Source organism: Bombus huntii, chromosome 4 (assembly GCF_024542735.1).
Source record: "Bombus huntii isolate Logan2020A chromosome 4, iyBomHunt1.1, whole genome shotgun sequence".
Taxonomy (NCBI): Eukaryota; Metazoa; Arthropoda; class Insecta; order Hymenoptera; family Apidae; genus Bombus; species Bombus huntii.
In genome coordinates this window covers 16,589,353-16,609,678 of record NC_066241.1, presented here as the reverse complement: position 1 = coordinate 16,609,678, position 20,326 = coordinate 16,589,353, and the positions used below count along the sequence as shown (strand labels likewise).

The 20,326-nt window shown below is 30.4% G+C and overlaps 3 protein-coding genes and 2 long non-coding RNA genes across 7 annotated transcripts; 2 read left to right on the top strand and 3 right to left on the bottom strand.

Annotated features, from left to right (window-relative positions):
• Positions 1-447: 447 nt before the first annotated feature.
• LOC126865014 (meckelin) lies at positions 448-5,393 on the bottom strand. The gene is made up of 13 exons (XM_050617030.1): positions 5,195-5,393; positions 4,975-5,133; positions 4,514-4,815; positions 4,261-4,455; positions 3,918-4,169; positions 3,637-3,782; positions 3,340-3,505; positions 2,969-3,253; positions 2,428-2,892; positions 2,086-2,345; positions 1,523-1,703; positions 1,240-1,441; positions 448-1,168 (listed from the first exon to the last, which is right to left on the bottom strand). The coding sequence occupies exons 1-13, from the start codon at positions 5,391-5,393 to the stop codon at positions 945-947; spliced, it is 3,036 nt and encodes a 1,011-aa protein (XP_050472987.1). The 3' UTR covers positions 448-944.
• On the top strand, positions 5,143-5,683 carry LOC126865027 (uncharacterized). Its single transcript, XR_007689429.1, has 3 exons — positions 5,143-5,241; positions 5,321-5,419; positions 5,538-5,683. It is a non-coding gene; the product is annotated as an uncharacterized LOC126865027 (long non-coding RNA).
• A 3,793-nt stretch (positions 5,684-9,476) lies between these two features.
• Positions 9,477-10,803, bottom strand: LOC126865210 (uncharacterized). Its single transcript, XR_007689465.1, has 2 exons — positions 9,914-10,803; positions 9,477-9,835 (listed from the first exon to the last, which is right to left on the bottom strand). It is a non-coding gene; the product is annotated as an uncharacterized LOC126865210 (long non-coding RNA).
• A 2,637-nt stretch (positions 10,804-13,440) lies between these two features.
• LOC126865209 (flightin) lies at positions 13,441-16,561 on the top strand. 3 transcript variants are annotated; one of them, XM_050617457.1, is made up of 3 exons: positions 13,441-13,585; positions 15,139-15,376; positions 16,280-16,561. In XM_050617457.1, exons 2-3 carry the CDS (start codon positions 15,165-15,167, stop codon positions 16,521-16,523), a joined length of 456 nt encoding a protein of 151 aa, XP_050473414.1. In that variant the 5' UTR covers positions 13,441-13,585; positions 15,139-15,164; the 3' UTR covers positions 16,524-16,561. The 3 variants fall into 3 exon arrangements, with proteins under 3 accessions (XP_050473414.1, XP_050473415.1, XP_050473413.1); XM_050617458.1 differs by having other exon boundaries at positions 13,441-13,651; positions 15,153-15,376; XM_050617456.1 differs by having other exon boundaries at positions 13,442-13,585; positions 15,153-15,376.
• On the bottom strand, positions 16,544-19,171 carry LOC126864572 (uncharacterized). Its single transcript, XM_050616025.1, has 3 exons — positions 19,138-19,171; positions 18,277-18,461; positions 16,544-17,988 (listed from the first exon to the last, which is right to left on the bottom strand). The coding sequence occupies exons 1-3, from the start codon at positions 19,169-19,171 to the stop codon at positions 17,620-17,622; spliced, it is 588 nt and encodes a 195-aa protein (XP_050471982.1). The 3' UTR covers positions 16,544-17,619.
• Between the last annotated feature and the right edge of the window lie 1,155 nt (positions 19,172-20,326).

Here is a 20,326-nt window from a genome sequence, read left to right as displayed (position 1 = left end):
TTTCATGTAAAGATTAACGCGTATAACGTTGCAACGCGTTTGTGCATAAAAATACGAGTTTATTCGTGAGCAGTCAACCGTATGTTAATATGAACTTTACAACTTATACATGTATGAAAGTATCTTTATTTATTTACTGCATTATACAAGAACTGTTACATATCAGTCAGGCAAAATTTATCCAAATGAATAACAAACAAAGATAAATATAGCAATCATTATTTGTGAATGAAGAATAATTTTATTTATTCGCAAAATTTGTCTTCGTTCGTAATTAATACAGTTCGTAATTAATTTTTTGTCGAACAATACATAGCGAGATTATACGCACTATGATTTTATTTGCGTCATTCATGAATAAATATACAAGTAATAAAAGGAAAATAGTAACTCCTAATTACGAATTTAACGAATAATTAAATATTTGTGAATAAATTTATTTGTGAATAAAAGTTTCGAATAATTTATTTATTATTTGGATAAAAAAATTAAATAATGCCGAACTCTGCTGTAAATTTTTCAGCGTGTTGCATTATACAAATCCATATTGTAAGGATTCAAAAGATATATGTCATAGCTTTCACGGATGATTTTACATCTTCGGATCAGTGGATATTTGTTAAAAGATGGTGTATATCGTAAAACTTGACTTTGAACAGTTGAAACGTTGCGATTTATGGTTCCTTTAACAAGTTTTGTCCTTGTGATGAGTAGAATGAAATTTGGCCTTGAAATTCAAGGTCAACATCTATTTTGTAGTATGCACTTTTTTTAAACAGATTTCTATTAAACCTATGGTTTAAATGGAAGGTGTGAAATCATCTGGTAAACCTATGACATATATATTTTTTAAATAGCCTATACAAATTAATAGTAAGTACTATATGTTAATATAAACGTATCAAATACAAAATATGTCACAATATTTGAATAATACAAATCATTTACATAAAAAACAATTTATCTAATAATGTATGATTATTTAAATTTTTTTTGCCATTTTCTTTTACTATCACAACTAACAGCATTGACACTAATACTGTAATTATAATAGCTAATGTACAATCGTTACATAACACAATAATGAAAGTAAATACTGAAATTTCAAATGTTGCAAATAACCACTCATTTCCATATAATAATACTTGACTGAAAGAATAATTATTATCTGCAAAAATTATATATATGAGTTATCATTAAAGCTACTTTTTTTTCTTTTTCTATTAAAAGAAACATTACCAATATAGAAAATTGATTTCTCTTCGTTATGGGAAAATACTATATTAAATAACTTCTCAAAAAAATGTTGTTCTTTAATGGCATAGTCTTCATTTGTTATGCAGTGATCTAGATATTTACATAGATATTCTTTCAGTTTTAATTGATTATTGAAAATATATTCCCAATTTGAATAATAAGTCCTTATAAAATTACTTGGTTCCTGAAAAGAAGTAAAAATTATAAATAATTAGTTCGCAAAATAAATTTTAAGAAATGTTAGCTAAAGTTGTGTTATACATACGATATTCATCAGTTCTAAACTTTTGTTAAAAGTAATTCTGAAAGTTTTTGTTAAGTACAATATAAATGTTTGTTGAGTTGTTCCTGGTACAAGACCTCTATGTGCACATAAATTATTTTTTTCCATTTGTAAATCATTAATTAAAGTACGTAAGTCTGTGTCTGCAAATCCATGCACTGATCTGTTGTGAAATGATGAAAATATTTAATTATAAGCACTTTATTTCTATACAGGGTGGTTGGTAACTGGTGGTACAAGCGGAAAGGGGGATTCTACGCGAAAAAAAAGTCGAAAATATAGAATAAAAATCTTTTTTCTAATTTTTTTTTTTTAATTTTTCCATCGAGACAACGATCTACAGTGAGATCCGTTATAACGAGACGTGATAAAGTGCACGCGTACCGAGCGAAAATTCAAAGTCGATTTTCTCGAAAACAAAGTCTCAAACGAAAAATTTTTATTCTATATTTTCGACTTCTTTTTTCGCGTAGAATCACCCCCTTTCCGCTTGTACCACCAGTTACCAACCACTCTGTATATTTATATTTATTAATGCATATTACCTTCCATGAATATAAAAACCATAATAATTAAATGGTAAAATAAATACACTGATGTTTGCAATTGAACATACATTTATAAATTCTTGCATTTTGTTTGCAATACATTGTTCATAGAATACAATGGACACTAACCACTGGATGGAATAAGTTAATATATATATTAAGACACATATTGTAAAATATAAAATAAAATTACAATCTTCAGAAAATGTTGGGATTATTTCTGGTATCCCAAGAATCCATGGATACAGTCGTATGACCTATTCGAAATATAAAATTTAATCTTAATCATTTAATTTCTCGCTACTTACTCTTGTATAAAAAATACATAAAATAATTTACCTGAAAAATACATAAAACCACAAGCAATTGTATCTTTATGTTTATCTTTCTTTCAGTTTGAAGATTTAACCACTGACTTGCAATGAAGTATGTCCTCCATATACTAATAGATGAATTATTAAAATTGCTACTTTTATTTATCATCTGATCAGAACTTTTTGATATCGAGTTTGTAATTGAAATATTAGTTTGGTGCTTGTTAACTGGAAAAGATTTGTTAAAATTTTTGAAGTTATTATGCTTATTTAACTTATACAAGATTTTCTTGCGTTTAGCTGTTATTGTTTCTGATGACATTTGCAAATGTTTTGATTTATTCTTTGAGAGTTTATCATTATGGAATTCATTTATAGGCACATATGGAAGATCATTACATTGATTGTATGTCATTTTTGGTTGTTCCCAATCAATAAAGAATATATTAGTATTCCAATATTGACAAATAAATCCAAATATTTCTATAAGCTAAATTAGAAATTAATAAATTTGAAATACTTAAAGTAATTAATTGTATATTTATATTTTACGTTTAAATACTTACTTTAGAAAAAAATGCTACTGTACTAAATGTTTTTATCATCTTTTCATTGATATCTTCAGAGAAGAGGATATACGGTATTGTTTTTCCTTTATAAAACATAAATAGATATAGGCATAAAATAACCAAACACAAAATAATTATGCTTCCTATAGCAGACATAGTGTAAATAAAAAACCAAATAAGTACAAATACATTAATGGAAGAAGCGTGATGTTGTTTACTGTATTTCCATGTTTTTATCCCAGATAAAATGAAACTTAATCCTGACAAAATCCCAATAATTATCTAGGAACGAATATACATATAACAATAATAATATTATAAATATATCTTATTGTTGTTTTCTTCTTATTACTGTTTTGTATATTTACCATGAAATGTGAATCAATATTCTCATCTTTTAGAGTGAATCTTATTTTATAATCTAATGTAACTTCTATAATTTTATCAATCTGTTCATATGTTAATTCAGCATATTCAATAATTAATAATGGAGGAAATATTTTATTGTTATCCTTTGTACTTTGAATATTAATTCTGTAAAAAGTATTATAATATATAAATTTGTTATTTTAGTAGTCACATGTTAAATTTAATATATAATTTGTTTGATAAAATCAAATTTTGTTTGATAAAGTCAAATTATAAAGAGCAGGTAAAGGACTCACATTACGTTCAAAGATTTCATATAACGTAATACAGACAGTTCATCACCATTGTTACTTGTGAGATTATATAATGTTTTAAAACCACTAATATTATCAACAAAGAAAAATTTTCGAACTAACTGCCAATCTGATAATTTATTATGATTCTGTAAAATTGTTAGGATTATATATATTTTAAAACACTTTCATAAAATAATGCACAAAGCACCATTTACAATCTAATATAGTAATCAAGTATTTATATCTAAATTTATTGACTACTTCATAATTGATCTTCTTACCTGATTAATGTTTTTAACAAATACAGGTAATGCATACATTAAAATTTTGTTATCTCTTATAAATGTTAAGTATGGAGATAGAAACTCTATCTCTGTGTGCAGTAAATTTTTAATTGCAAATTTACATTTTTTTTCAAAATTAATACCAAATTTAACATGCTCTAACAAATTGCATGGAATATTAGGTGTACCAATTGATTTGAAATTGCCATGTAAAGAGAATGTTATAACTGTAAAATTTAATATATTATCCTAAAAAGATATGGTTTATATTATCAAATATTATACATTTAAGTAATAGATTGTTACAAATATTACAAATACATATATATGTGTTACATACCTTGTCTCCTTTCATCAAGCTATAATTTTGCGTAATTTGTTTGCTATTTAATACAGTTGTAGCTTCATCTTTATTATAAAATAACCATATAGGTGATTTTTGTTTTTGCATAAAGAACTTGCATGCAATATCATTAGCATAAAGACTTAAAACACATATGTTTGATAAATATTCACATGCTAATTTATCTCTTTTCTAAAAATATGCGTGTACTATTATTTTCTTATTTTTATATTCTTATTTGCTCTCTTACCTTACAAAAATATATAGCAGTCTGAAGTTCATTACTAAAATAATTATTTGTGTTTTGACTGTTAAACTTCACTTGAAATGCAGGTTTTAGATTCTCTTTATCAACAGAAGTACTTTTATGTAAACAATAATTCTGTAGCTGTGTATAATGGTACTTTGTTAAATACATATCAGTTTGATAATAATCATATTTAAAATTTTTGCAGGGCAAGCATCTAGATACATCCAAAAATGGATAAGTATTATTGATACATGGAACACAATGTATAGTATCCAATAACGTTCCATCTAAGTGTCTATCTACTGTAAAATGATTAAAATATAACTAATAATAATATAAATAATTAAAGAATCTGCAATTTAATCAATAGATAATATGTTACAAATATGTAATTTAAAGTAGTTTGGTTTAAATGCTAATACATAAATACTTTTGCCTATTGCAAATGCTTTAATTATTACCTTGTATTTCATTAGGGGCGCATCTACACGTCGTGTTACATGATACGCAGTCGTTCCCATCCGAAGTTACTGTAGCATTAATGCCACAAAATACGCATACGGGATAACCATCCTTGAAACCAATTTTTTTACTAAATTTGTTACATATACATCGTAATCCTATAAAAGGAATAATTTAAGTATTTAAATAAAATGTTGAAAAATTTAATTTCAAACTCACGGTCGACAGATGGTTTTAAATTTTTATTAGCATCACATGGCATGCAGGTAAGTGATGTGGTATCAAAATATTCGTTATTTTTACATTTCGATGGTTGAGAATATTCAAATAATTCTTTACTCACAGCAACAATTTGGGTAAAATTTACCGAATAGATTAAGAAATAGAAAAAGATATCTTTTCTTGTAAAACGACACATTTTGTATACATCTGATATCTATATACGTATATATGTACTTACTTACTTTGTGTACGACTTTCGTTTCTATAGTAACCGGTCATGAAAGTTTGTAATATCTTACCTATATATGTAGATAATCTTTTGCGTATTTTATTTTTTAAGAAAGTACAACAAAGAATCTAATACAAAGTTTCAAATACGATAGTAAATATTGAAGTACACATATACACACACGCGCGCGCGCGTGTAAAAAATGTATATGAACATATATATGTCGGAGTGCCATCGAGAGTGAGGTTGGGGGCGGCCGAGGTATCTCCTCGGGAATTAGCCATGGATGCTGTTACGACCGTTCGCGGAGAGACGCGGTCGCGAGGAAAACGCGTCAGCGAGAGGCGTAAATTCTCGCTACGATTCGGTGAATCGACGCCGCGAAGTAGTCGTTCCCCTGTTTCGTTTAGGATAACAGAGGTGGTTGATATGAATATGACACAGTAGTAAGTTATATTTCACCGTTTATTCCACAACTTATAACGAGGATAGTTACACTGGTGCGTATGTACGAGATGAGTGACTGAGTGATCTGCGGGTGTGTATACCCGCTCGAAGGATGTTGACCGTTCGAAGGATGCAAAAACAGTACTCTTGGAAGACGATGCTGTCTCGGAGGAGAGCCAAGGATGAGTGTTTCTAGCGCACGGGACCATCGGATTTGTTGGTGCCGATGTTATTTAGGAGAGTGAGGGAATAGGCTTCGTTTTTAATTGGTTAAACGAAGGGTCTTAACCGCCCTCGAGAGAAAGTTGTTAGTGGAAGGAAAGTTGCAGCGTACGTGACAAAAACTGACTTTCCCTTGTTAAGCCGTGGTAGACAATAGTCTCTAGAAATTCCTCCGAACCAGATGTTTGTTTCGTTTGAAGGACCTTTTCTAGGAAATCTATGTGATTTATGGAAGGTCCTTGACATCATGGAAGATACGCTGCGAGTATCCGAAGACATCTGGTTGCCATATTGCCTGCGGTGTGTGGCCTCGGCTAGGTAGAGTGTTACGCGACGTAACAGATGCAAATTTTTTTTTTTTTTTTTATTTATTTGTTGAAATTACAATCAATTCTCGCGTTGAGAATTTTCAGTAATTTTTCTGGCGTGGCGCAGTGACATGGCTGTTTATTTACAATAAGTTAATACTTATTATAGATAGTTATAATTTATGATCTATAAGTATTATAAGTACGTGCATATGCTTGATTTGGATAATTAAATGAATCTAACGTTTAGGTCTAGCGGGTAGTGCCTCTTCAGCCTGCGAATCTGGTCCGTCGTATCGAGTAGTCCAGTGATTAGGGGGTTTCGGTGTTTGTTGATTCTTTTGCTGTATCTGTTGCTATATTTTGCTATTTCCTCTTTGACGGTGGGTATCTTGAGGTCGCGGTGTATTGTTTCATTGGTTACATACCAAGGTGCGTCAATTAGGGATCTTAGCGTTTTCGATTGGAAGCGTTGGAGTATTTCGATGTTGGAGTTACTTGCTGTTCCCCATAGTTGGATTCCGTAGGTCCAGACAGGTTTTATTACGGTCTTGTAAAGGGTAATTTTTATTCTGTAAATTTAGTTTGGAGCGTCGGCAACAGATGCAAATGACGATGGCTCCAGATTTGTTGACGAATCCACGGCACACGGGATGGCAAGTATCAGTGTAATAATCGGGTCGGGTAACTTCTCGATGACTCGGTCCGCACTTCGTATAGCGACTCACTAACAAAAGCTCTGTCCATCTTAATGAGACTGTCCTTATATATTCCTGTCCCCACTTCTGGGGTCAATCCTTGTTTTTAAGGAGAGTCATATAATCATTCCATACCTCTGTCAGATACGCGTCCCTCCCGTGCCCGTGGCTACGTCCAGTGACCCGTTAGGTCACCCTAAACCCGAACCCGTCGTCATAAAGCCCGGTTGGAACATTAGAAGTTATTTTCTTATTTTTATTACCTAAACATACAAATCTTGATTATGGTATTGGGGGTTTCCCAACATTCCCGACGGCAATCCCGCTATCCTTCCATCTCCGACATATATGCCGGAGAAGAGTCAGGAACAGGGTTGTGGGCGTTTGATAGACCTCCCTTGGAGTTGGCCATCATTGTGTTATAACGAAGATACGGCCTGATACTACGAGTATGAACACTACCGATTCGACAATCAACAGCGGCGATTAGGCACTCGCGACACTAGTGATAATGGTCTTAGGTTCGATAACGAATCCACGGTCAACGGGATGATGGATATACTTGCTCACACAATCTAACTCAAACGTGTAATACTCACAGATCGTAAGGCGCTACTCTCTCCGTCGATAAGATCGTAAGAAAGAATGACTTTTCGTCTCAATGATGCCACAGAGGAAAACTATAATGGGGTGTGTCTAAGGACACGAGTTCATCGGATTCGTTGAGTATAGCCTTCGTTCAAAAAGTAAGGGAAATTGACGTGGTTGTCAATTGGTCAATTTGGGACAAAGACTGCCTGTCCGTTTGAATAACCTTAATTACCAAAAACCTAGGTTTTATAGCGGGTCCTCAGGCTAGCTGAACTTGTGCTGTGTAAGTGCATCAACATCAGGTATTCATTGTCCGAAGGAACCGTTGGCATGTTTTACTGTCAGGTACCTCTATGGGTATTTCCTTTAATGAGAGTCATAACATCACTCCACACCTTTGTTAGACGGAGCGCCCGTCCCGTTAACCGTGGCTACGTTCGGCGACTGATGGTCGCCTTGAGCTCAAGTTTATTATCACAAATCGCAAACAAGTACCATTGGGCAGAATGACGGCAAATTGTTTAATTACAACTGTAAACTTTAATTACGATTTTACGGATTTTCCCGAAGTTCCAGGGAAAGGCTCCGGTGCCCTTTCATCTCCGACATATATATCTTAGTTTTCGAGTTATGAATGATTAATGAAAATATTCGAAGTGCCTGGTACCTCAATATATCCGCTGATTGTGAGCGCTAATTCAAGCTATGCCTGTATGCCATGCCGAATTGCCGTCTTGATACAGAGCTTTTGTATCTGTTTCAAAAGGCAATGTTTAACACATAGCGCCATCCGAGCTTCCTACTCTAACAAAGTTTCTTGCCTAAAAATCAGTAAATTTGTAAGCTCAATACCTCAAAAACTAATTGAAATTGTATAGATGAAAGGCTGATGAACCCGTCTTCAGAAGTACTATCAGATGATTCATAGAGAAATATATAGTGCTGCTTAAAAAGCGAACTTTTTTATATCTCGGAAAATAATAATATAAGAAAAATTCGTTAGGAAATAAAAGGCTGTCCAGTGTTCAGAGTTACCGTGGATATATTAATATGACTAATATTATAATGACGGACAAATTTTCAATTGATTGTTAATATTTGATAATAACCAAAAATTTAGCGATGTTATTTATTGTAAGGAAAACATATAAAATGCATATGAAACAACTTTCCATGAAAGCACATTGCCGGTTTTACAATGTATAGCTAATCGGGAGCGGTATTCAAATATCAATGATGATTATATTCGTTAATTTGCAAAAAATCGAAATTTTAGTTTATTTGTATTCATACCTATATTTATTTTACGATATGTCTACGAAATATGTATGAAATGCGAATAAACCAGTCGAATTAGAATCGGGAAAAATTGTAAAAGTAATTTTTTTACACAAAATGGTTCGGAAGATCATTTGAAATGAAATGTATGTGTTGAAAATTTATGAAAAGTTGGGCGTCGTAGTTAAAAAAAAGGCATATAGGTACGAAAAACAGGTTTTTCGCGTATAGAAAGATAAATAGTGATTTTACAGAAAAAAATTTAGATTGAGAAATGCAGGCATAATGTAGGAAAGATCGGCAAAATGAGACCTATAAGATCAAAATCGATCGATACGTTGACTTGCAACAAAATAAAAACTGTCAAAATAGACCTCATTTTCACTCCTTTGTTATTCACAGAGATTTGAACGCACGACTTTAAAATTTTAATAAAACATGATCTTGGTAATGATAAAAAGTGTGCCAAATTTCAGTTTGAAATTTTTGTTAGATTTTGTACAAAATTTTTTTTTTTAATTTTTTTTATTTATTTATTTGGATTTTACAATTTGTCCAGTAGGACATTTGGTAAAATGTTGTAGCTGTATACTAATATAACATGTGGGTGGCTACCCCCAGCGGGGTACCATCATCGTGTTTGTTAGGTTATGTCCTTTGTGAGATCTGTTGGGTGTTTCCTTTTTAATCTTCTTTTTATGCTTGATGTGTCGATCGTTTCCGCCTTTGATAAGTTGCATAGTAAGCTATGAGCATGCTTTCTATTCTTTAATACTTGCACTATCGTATACATTTTGAAATGAAGTAATATTTCTAAATTAAATCATCTAAAAATGGTTCTGGAAAATAAATATGTTTCTTTCCTCTAAAAGAATGAAACAATTCTTTTAATTTTTGTCATAGCGAATTGGCAATAAAATCAATTAAAAACTATTATTATTACACGAATTTACAGAAAAGTTTTCTTTCATGAGATAACTTTTTTCTTTCAAAAAAGTAATTCTTAACAATAAGAGCTAAAAATTTCACAAAGTGTAAAACAATGGAATTAATTGCCCTTCAATTTTCGAATGAATTATTTCAGAAAACCTGCTTTAACTTTAATAAGTCATGAAATTCCAGTATACGGACGAGATAGCGAGCAGTTGCGCAGTGGGAACAGTGGCGACATGCGTCGGTCTATCTGCGAACACGTCTAAAATTGAATTTGCGAATTAAAATTGAATCAAACTGCTGGTACCTACATTATCTCAGCAATAAATTGACGTAAAACGATGATTTTTAAAAATCTGGGGCAGCTCAATGAGGTATTGACAGATAATACAATCAATTCTTTCAAAAATTATATTCAAGCTCAAAATTTTTAGTTTTTTGGTTTCTTATTTTTTATATTTCTTGTTCACTATTTATATATGACATAAATGACATAAATGACATTTTACGTGACAATAACAAATGTCATATAATTTAAATTTCTTAAATATGCAATTTTCGTTATAATGCTATAATTAGAGAATCTTTAAGAAAATGTTACCGGTTTTTTGTTTTGTTGCAAGTTAACGTATCGATCGATTTTAACTTTATGGATATTATTTTGCAGATCTTTCCAATGGCTATATTCCGCAATAGAATCCTTTTTCTGAAAAATTATTACATTTCTTTTCATATGCGAAAAGCTCGTTTATATCTTTTTGAAACAATGACGCTCAACTTTTTATGAGTTTCAAACTCATATGTTTCATTTCCAATGACCTACCGAACCATTTTCTGCAATAAAATTGTTGTTTACAATTTTTCTCGATTTTGGGTATTTTGGAGGCTAATTAGACTGGTTTAGAATTAGACGGTTTATACGTGTCAGTGCTGTTTCACTATTTATCCAAAATAGAGCTTGGCTCTACTCTATTCACTATTTACTCTGGAGAAACACTGCGGATGAAACAAGGATGAGAACAGTGCTTTTCAATGAATCATCCGTGGTGTTCTTTCAAAATGAAATTGTGTAAATTCCGCTTTAATCTTCGACAAAATAGTTTTCGAGCTAGTACAGAACTCAACGTTAAGCAGCGTGTGTTGAGGTACAAGGTGGACACTTTGAATATTTTCATTAAATGTCTGTAACTCGAAAACTAAGCTATGTAGGACATACATATGTCCATAAGATGTCTTTTACTTATTTTCGTGATATTCCGATAGATATTCTGTCCCCATCTCTGAAATATTGACATGTATTTATGAATCACCCTGTATATAGAATAAATATATTAACCATGTACGTTAAAATGTTTTGTTAAGTACTAAAGATATCAAAAGAATGTTCTTACAAAGCTTGTTTGATGTGACGGGGGATATAACGCGGTACAAATAGCTTTTTTCGCAATAGAATAGTAGGAAGATATTGAGGTCAAGTTCTTTTTTTTAAACAGGATCTTATATATTTTTCTTATCGATAATATGGTACTGTTTTTTGCAACGAATTGATGTACTAAGGAAGTCATTTCGTTCTAGTCCGCAAGGTCATTCTGTTAAACCCTGTTACAAGTCACTTACTCATCCAATCTTGTAACTTCTTCATGGTATTGAAGAAGTATCGACCATCATGGTATCGACCATCGTCGATAAACAGTTTTCATATGATATTCTGTATACTGGAAACTTTAAGAAAGTTTGGGAAAACAACTTCAACTTTTTGCAACTATATTAGAGTAATGTCCCATAAATACACCGTTAAGATTCTTGTTGAAATGCCTTTGTATGTATAGTATATAATATATGTATATATATATGTTCGATCATATACATATCTATATAGTTAAAATTTTAAGTGATCTATTAAATTTACTATCGCCAATAATTCTCTTTCTATAATAAAATAGAACGCTGATAAGTCTACTTCATCTTATTACGAAGAAAAAATTCTACCAATTTCAATGCTTAGAAAAGAATAGTATTATTGTATGCTTTCAGTGTTCTTTGCTTTTTATATTTTATATATGACAATTTCAGACAAATATACTATAATAAACGCCAGTTTTGTGAATAATATATGTCTTTAATGTAGCTTATGATTAGTATTGTGAATAGTAACTAAACCAGGGTACGATGTCAATGCTTCTATTTCGACATAACGCTACACTCTTTGATACGTGTTTAAGCCTTCTATAGCGGCAAATTTATAAATAAACTGAACTTACAATGACGGTCATACGTTGCAAAGCATATACTGTTACATACAATTATATTGGAAACGAAATAATAGAACTGAAGAATAACGAAGAATTCCTTTGCAAAGATGTACAAAACAATTAGAAAAGAAAGGATTGCTTATATTTATATGTATGTGCAGTATATGTTTGCGGTATGTGTATATTACACACACACGCGCGCGCGCACGCGCACGTTTCTTTGAATACACATAAATCTGGCATAAATATGCTATTGTTTTTATAGATTTACGTTATTTTGATATAAATTTGTTACGTACGTAATCTACTCAATTCGCTAAAAAGTTGTTTTGCACAGTGGTTACAAAAAGTACCTGCACATAATGAATAAAAGGCTTTTTTATGAGTTTTCTACATTTTATTTTCATAATATCAAATTTTAATCTTTCTATGAATGTACTTCTAAATGATATGAAATTTAACAAATGTACCTGGTTTTAATGAAGTAAGATACAAATTCAGTAATAAGTAAAATGATGTGCAAATACTTTTGTCAATGTGTATGAGAGATTATTTGAATGCATACGATGTTTCCAAGTTAATGTTGCTTGTGATAAATATAAAATATTTTTTAATATAAATAGATAAATGTCTGAAGAAAAGTATTTCTAAATCAGGAAACGTAAAATATAAAGAGTATCTCTTAGAAAAGACAATCATGAAATGCAGCAGCTTATTATAGTAGTCCATTTTTAATGGTTAAATATTTGTTAGCTTGTGCTTATAGGAAATATCTGGCAGTACATATACCTACGTATAATGTGTATAAATATAAAAGCATTTAAATATACATTTTTGATGTTAAATAATAGGAAAAGAAATAAATATTGCTATTGGCAAAAAATAAATTATTTGAAATAAAAGAATTAATGATAGTTTAAAAAAAAACTAATTTAATAAAAAACCATATATATAATATATATATATATAATTTGACATTACCACTTAAAGCTTTTTATGTCTTTATATTTTTCTCATAAATTAAGCATCTTTAATTGCAATGTTTTGATATACTACAACTTTCATTGCATGTAATGGCATAAATTGTTACTTTAAGCTTTAATCAAATGAATTCGTACCAAGACAGAGATCGTTCGATACAGAGTCGTAAAATTGGCCAATGATTATTAAATTGATCGTTGTCTTGCGTGATAACGATTACAGTAGTTTAGCTGCCAAAAATCCACCTCTCTTCCCTCTATCCTCCCTCTAAGTCGTTTCTTTGCCACTGTTCTTTCGGAGAGGGGCACTCTTCTTTTACTTAAAGGGAAGACCGGTGGGAAGGCAAGGAAAATCTTATAAGCTAAAATAAAAGCGAAACAAGGCAAAGTCCGCGGGAGTATTTTTTTCAGTCTCAAGAAGTGTTTAGTGGAGTGACTATCGTATCACAGGTATTATCTTCTCAAATATTGTAACACGTTATATTGTATAATTGACAAGCTGAAATTATAAGTGAGGTAATGATAATTTATTGTGAAATCGTCCGAAAGTGAAGAAGTCGCATTTTTTTTTATGTGCAATAAATCAAGTAGAAAAATAAAAAGAAGAGGAACGTAATATTTTGTTGAAAGTGATATTGCCGTGGCATTATCGTATAAATCCTTTAATAAGTTTGAATTTGAATGTTGACAACTAAAGTAAACTGGATAGTAACTTTTGCTAAGCTTAGTGAAATTTTATTAGTTTAATAAAACTATAAAAACAATTTTATAAAAAGTTAATCGATTACCTTTAATATTTATTCATTGATATCTTATTTGCTTTTTCGGACCTTGAGGGTTTTGGTTTTTATACCCTTATATCTACTTCTCTCTACTCGGTAGTATAAATATATCATACATATAAACTTAAGACCTAGTATCTATCGTATCTATTTATAAATTTATTGGGTTGTAACATAAATAGGTTCGGTCAAATAAAGAAAAATATTGAGTTTAACTGAATTTACTTATGTTACAACCTAATAATTTTCAAATTTAAGATCTGAAGCACAGCTGAATCTGTTTATCTCTTATTACCAAATACTAAATACATCTATTTTTGGTGTATCTCCTGCTTTCCTATCAAAGCACTTTGCTTTATGTGATTTTTTTCTCTATCTTTTGTTTGTTCTTTTTTCTTGTTCTCTTTGCCATGTTTTCTCTCCTCACACTCCTACCCCACATTTCCTTTATTTTCCTTTTTATTCCTTTCGTCCAGTTCTTTCCTACTTTTTCCTCCAATATTGTCTCTGTTTCTTCTCTTCCTGCTTCCATTTTCTTACGTCTGTTTCTTAAATGTTTTCACAGTAATTACACTTTTAATATTTATACTATTTTTATTTCTAAAGTTTGTATGTTGCTTGCGAATAATTGGGAATGTATTATGAGCTATTAAAAATTGAATTTGCTTTTTCATACATGTATGATTATATCGTAATACATATGGGAATTATATCAAAATCATGACATAATTGACATAATTAATTTAATTATATTGTCGATAAATAAAGCATTCTGTTATAATAAATAGGAATCGATGTCACAATCAAACACTTTGTTGTACTTTAACGTGACCTGCTTTCATTCGTTAAATATATCTCATTAGCTAAATATATCAATCGAGAGTACTAGTTGTAACATCTACTTAGAAAGAAGGCTACCAAACATTGATAAGTGTTTAAAATATGCGAACGAGTCTTTGAATTGAATGAGACCCGCTAGATCTTTCTATAAACTATCAGTTATATATGTAGAACAATAATATGTTCAACCAATATAAATAAAAAATATAATTGATATTTCTCTTTCTTTCGAACAAACCTAAACATTTCGGTTGTTGACTCATACATACATATATAAGTATAACGATACATACATCTATAAAATCAAAATAATATACATAATTTCACTGTATAAAAAAAGAGTTTAGAAGAAGAAGAGGAAAAATTGTTGTTATATCTCAGTTTACTTTTGACAGACGTGAACAAATATGTGGGCAGATGAGGAACCAGCGCCATGGGATGTCGAAGAAACCCCGGCGGAACAAGCTCCTGAAGCATCTGCAGAATCAGCCGCCCCAGCTGCCGAAGCAGCGACTGGAGAGAAACCAAAAATCAAATTAGAAAAAATTGAACCACCGCACTACAATCACCATTGGGTTCGCCCTCTCTTTCTTAATTACGCGTATCTTTATGAGTATAGGTATGGGTTTTTAATGTAACTCAATTAATTAATATTTCACATTTTATTAATAAAGTCCTACAGTACAAATAATCATTTAAAAATTGAAATATCAATATTTTTAAAGTTATGAATTTTTTAAATTACTTTAAATTTAGAATGAATTTTCATAAAGAATTTAAAGAAAAAATTGACTAATTTTAATTACAATTACAAAACTATTTACTTTTTTCTTTTTACAATTGAAGAGTTTGCAACAATAAGAGGGTATCTCAATGTTTAAATTGTCTTTATTGGATAAGAAAGGGAGGTATGGGTTCATACTTAAAAGAGTAGAAGAGTTTATTACTATGAATATTGATCGATTATGACTTTATAGCAGGTTTGGAAAAGTAATTTGGTTGAGTTGGTTCTTGTTGGTTTACTATATATTATGATCTTATATATTATAAATTATTGATAAGTGGAGTTGTCTTTTTATTTCAGCAGCTTCTTCAATTATAATGTCAAATTGAGGTTGAAATTAAATTTAGGTACTGTGAATATACCCAACGAATTAAATTCAGCTATTGAAAGTAGTTTCACTATTTTATTAGGAGAACAGATACTATTGAGATTTCAATATTTATTTAATAAAAATAAACTAGTGAATAATATTTAGTATTATACAATTTGTTTATATTAATTCGCTACCAGCTATCAGAATTTAAACATAGAGATGCACAAAAAGTGCATAAAATAGTTTTAGAGAAGATTTATAATACATCTAAAATAATTCTTCTAATTTAAAAGTTGCTATAATTTTAATAATTGAAAAAGATAATTCATAAGATCTATAAATTCTTTTAATGTAAACGATGACAATAATTATAATTAGGTACTATAAGTATATTTCTATGAATTTTTGATTCTTTTTTTCTTCAGAAAAAATTATTACAACGATGTCATTGATTATCTGAACCAACGGGAGAAAGGCATATTTCGAGAACCTCCCAGAGCACAAGAGTGGGCTGAACGAGCAATGAGGACTTACGACGAAAAGAATACCGACAAGAGTTTCAAACGATCTGCAGATATGAAATATATAATTAATATGAGACATGAACCTAGATATTACAGTTACCATACTCGAGCATATTATAGTTTGAAATATCAGAAAATTTTGTAAATTATTTTTTGATAATAAAGCTATATAACTTAATGATATATTGGCAGAATTGACATATGCAGCATAGATGTAAAGTACATTACAGTCGTTTTTATCTATATGAAATTTATAATACCAAATTTCTAATAATATTAATTATTTACCCAAACGTATCTATATATTTTTCACGAATACTAATACCAATTTTAAGCATTGAATATTTTCTAAATGGATTTTCTTACTACAAAAATAAACTAGAGGAATATTTCTCATTTCTTCAGCTAATAAATAAACCATAATAAACCAGAAGTCATTATCTATATTTGATTCCACAGAAAATCCAAATCTCTATCTCTTAATTTTGTATAAAGATTGTATTGTGCTTAGTACACAGACTGTGTTATTAAGAAACACTGTAAAAAAGGTACATTTTATCCTATTTAAAATGTATAACCTCCTTCATTATTCTGTTATATGACCACTTAATTTTTTTTAGTAACTCATACTTATATGTACACATATCTTACTTACATCATATGTATATACGTATTTACGTATAACATACACATATGTATAAGCTATGTATTATATCTAACATCAAATTCTGCATACATCTATTACAATGTATGTATGTCATCGCAATATCGTTATAAAGTAAATTTAACTACATATACATATTTTGAATCAATGAGATACATCTAATATAGATTGAAACCTTTGCAAATGAATTTTGATATTGTAGGAACTTTTCATTACATAGATAAATTTCAGAATAATGCCAAATTTCGACCAAAAATTCCTGCTGTTTCCTAAGAAATTCGTTCTTAAAAATTTTTCGAAAATTTATCATATTCAGACCACTGTTTGTCAAAGGACTTTCGCATTCTCATTCATTATGATCTCCTAATGAAAAAATGTTATTTCATAGTTATGTTTTTCAACCATTTTCTTCTCGGTTACATGTGGTATACTTCATGATGTTTATTAAAACTACAAATGTTTATGAAAACAAAATTTTCTTGTGGTTTATATATATGTTTTATTTAAATATTAATATTAAATAATATGGATACATTTTATTTAACACAATAGTAATTTACAATATTCACTGAATTTTTTAAAATGTAACACTTTTCTTTTTATTCGAGAATTTCCTTTTTAACGGTAACAATGCAATGGTATTTAATGGATTGACAATTTCATTTGGTTCCATTATTGAGTTGATTTTGTCTCTTCTTGATTTTGTAGGTTGTGGCATACACGATTCTATATCAATATTAGGGACTTTTATAAATTTTATGGTTTTTGGCTGTGGTTTCTCTGACAAAATTTCCATATTAGGGAATTTTTTTAATCTGGTGTCATCGCAGCTATTTGTGTTATCGAATTTTGTTGCATGTTGTTGAAAAGCAATATCCGCTTGTTCGAGAGTATTTTTAGCTTTTTCGATTTCTGCATTCAAGTCAATAACGTCGAAAATACGATCCTGAAAAAATAAATGACAGCATAAATTTATGAAATTCTTGTAATATCGTTATTTAATGAAACTTATACAAATTTATAGACAGATTTTCATATATTACTCATTTATTCATTCAAAATAAAAGATTCCACGGTATTATATACATATATAATGTATATGAGATGATTTTAAGGTGATTCTATATCTGAGTGGATGGAGATTTGTTTAAAAAATATATCGCCAAATTGACCTTGATTTTGAAATTTAATTGAAATTCAACTGATCTTTTTTATATTATGTAAATAATATAACCTGCATGTCTCTTCGTTTACGCCTCAATTCCGCCAGATCTTCGGTAAACGCAGCGGCCGCACGCTCCTTGTAACGCCGTTGGTTGATGACAAAACTGTCTTCAAAATCGTCTTCGATTCCTCGCCCAGATATATAACACAAGTCATCGAATAGGTCATTGCGGCATCCAGATATATTGTGAGGATCTAAAGTATTTGAATGATAATATTAGACAACTTGACATCAAATAACATTTTATAATTAATTTATAGTTAATAAATAGTATATGTATAATAGTATGATAAAAACTATAGTTTTTGAAGAAAATATTTTAAACAACTTCAATTGAAAGATATTCTAACTGAATATTACTGAAGGAGATTATTTTATACATGGAAAGAAATTCTGAATGTAGAATAAAATTCTTTCATTTTAGATCTAGTTTTCGAGAAAATCGAAGTTGAAAAGACAGATACGCGTTTACTAGACTAATTCTTGGAATACCCCTAAACAATAATTTTGCAAAATGCCCCTAATTTTTTTCAATTTCTTCATAAAATTAAGTAACAACTAACAACAACTAACAACAACTAACAACAACTAACAACAACTAACAACAACTAACAACAACTAACAACAACTAACAACAACTAACAACAACTAACAACAACTAACAACAACTAACAACAACTAACAACAACTAACAACTCGGAAACCTACAATAACTTGTCCACCCATTGTACACAATTTAGCACAAATTTAGTTTAGTGACTCGTAGTGAAGCTCCTTCCACAGTACTCTGTGCAAGATTGGTTAGAACTGTCCTTGCAACTGACTAACGGCTGCCTTTTATACTACGGTTTCGGTATGTCTACCACACACATAGATGTGGATGACCCATGCTCAGGTACACCATTTTTAATTACCCCATGTCGTAAAGGACCACGGATAAATGGTCAGCACTTATATTGATTTGTACCTAAAGTACATTGTGATTTCTCTGACACTACAATATATTATTTATGATATGTACAATATTGCAATTGAACCACCTGGATTTGCTTCTTTCTTATGATCGTAAATCTCAACCCTGCTTCGTGTGTAGTTGCTGGGTAAATTAATATTGATTAATTTGAGTATCGAAAGTAAGTAAATGAATATTATGTTCTATACGATATGATATTTATATACGATAGATTACTTTGCATGAGTATATGATTATTCGAATAACTAGTATCGACCAATTTTTATCGTCATTGACAAAATACAGTGACTCACGAAAGTATTCGAATGTCCTCCAAAACAGAGTGATATTTTTCAAACTGAATCAAAGACTTGAATTTTTTTGAGGGGTTAGAAAGATTATGTAGTTGATTGTATGACATGTACTGTTACGTCCCGTGACTCTCTACACAAAGTAGACTCCATATCTCGGGCAAAATGGCTACCTGATGTGTAAACACGCTTATTGCCGACTCTCGATAACCTTAAGGACTCATCATAAATCTTAGCATTTTCATAATTAAGGTTCTTAAGACCATACAAGTATCTTTTAAATTAAAGTATTTCTTATATTTACTGTCCAGTCCGAGAAAACACAGGAAAGCGGGTTTTCCTATGTACAATACTACCCACGGGCGACCTTTGATTGGGGACGGTCAGCACTCATCCTGACACACCCGTCCTGATTTACCAGCCTTTTCCTTATCCAATTAACAGCAATGACCGTTGCCCTAACTTTCCTAACCAAAATTGCCATCAACATCGACGACAGCATCGTCGCCGAACTTTCCTGGGTTTACGTCCTTGGACCAGTCAACATCTTGACTGATTTTCCGTTCTTTGATTAGTCATCATCTTAACACTTAGTCAAACCGAACGGGGAGATCTCCCTTTTTCATTTTAGGAACGGGTTTTCTTTTTTTTTTTATTGTTATTATCAATTATTCTTTACCTTAAGGAACAATAAGTAGGAATTGTTCCCAATTAATTGCGTCACTTTTTCTGTTTTTATAAAGTACAACATATAATAAAATACACCAATTTAGTGGTGTTAAAATTAACACCACTT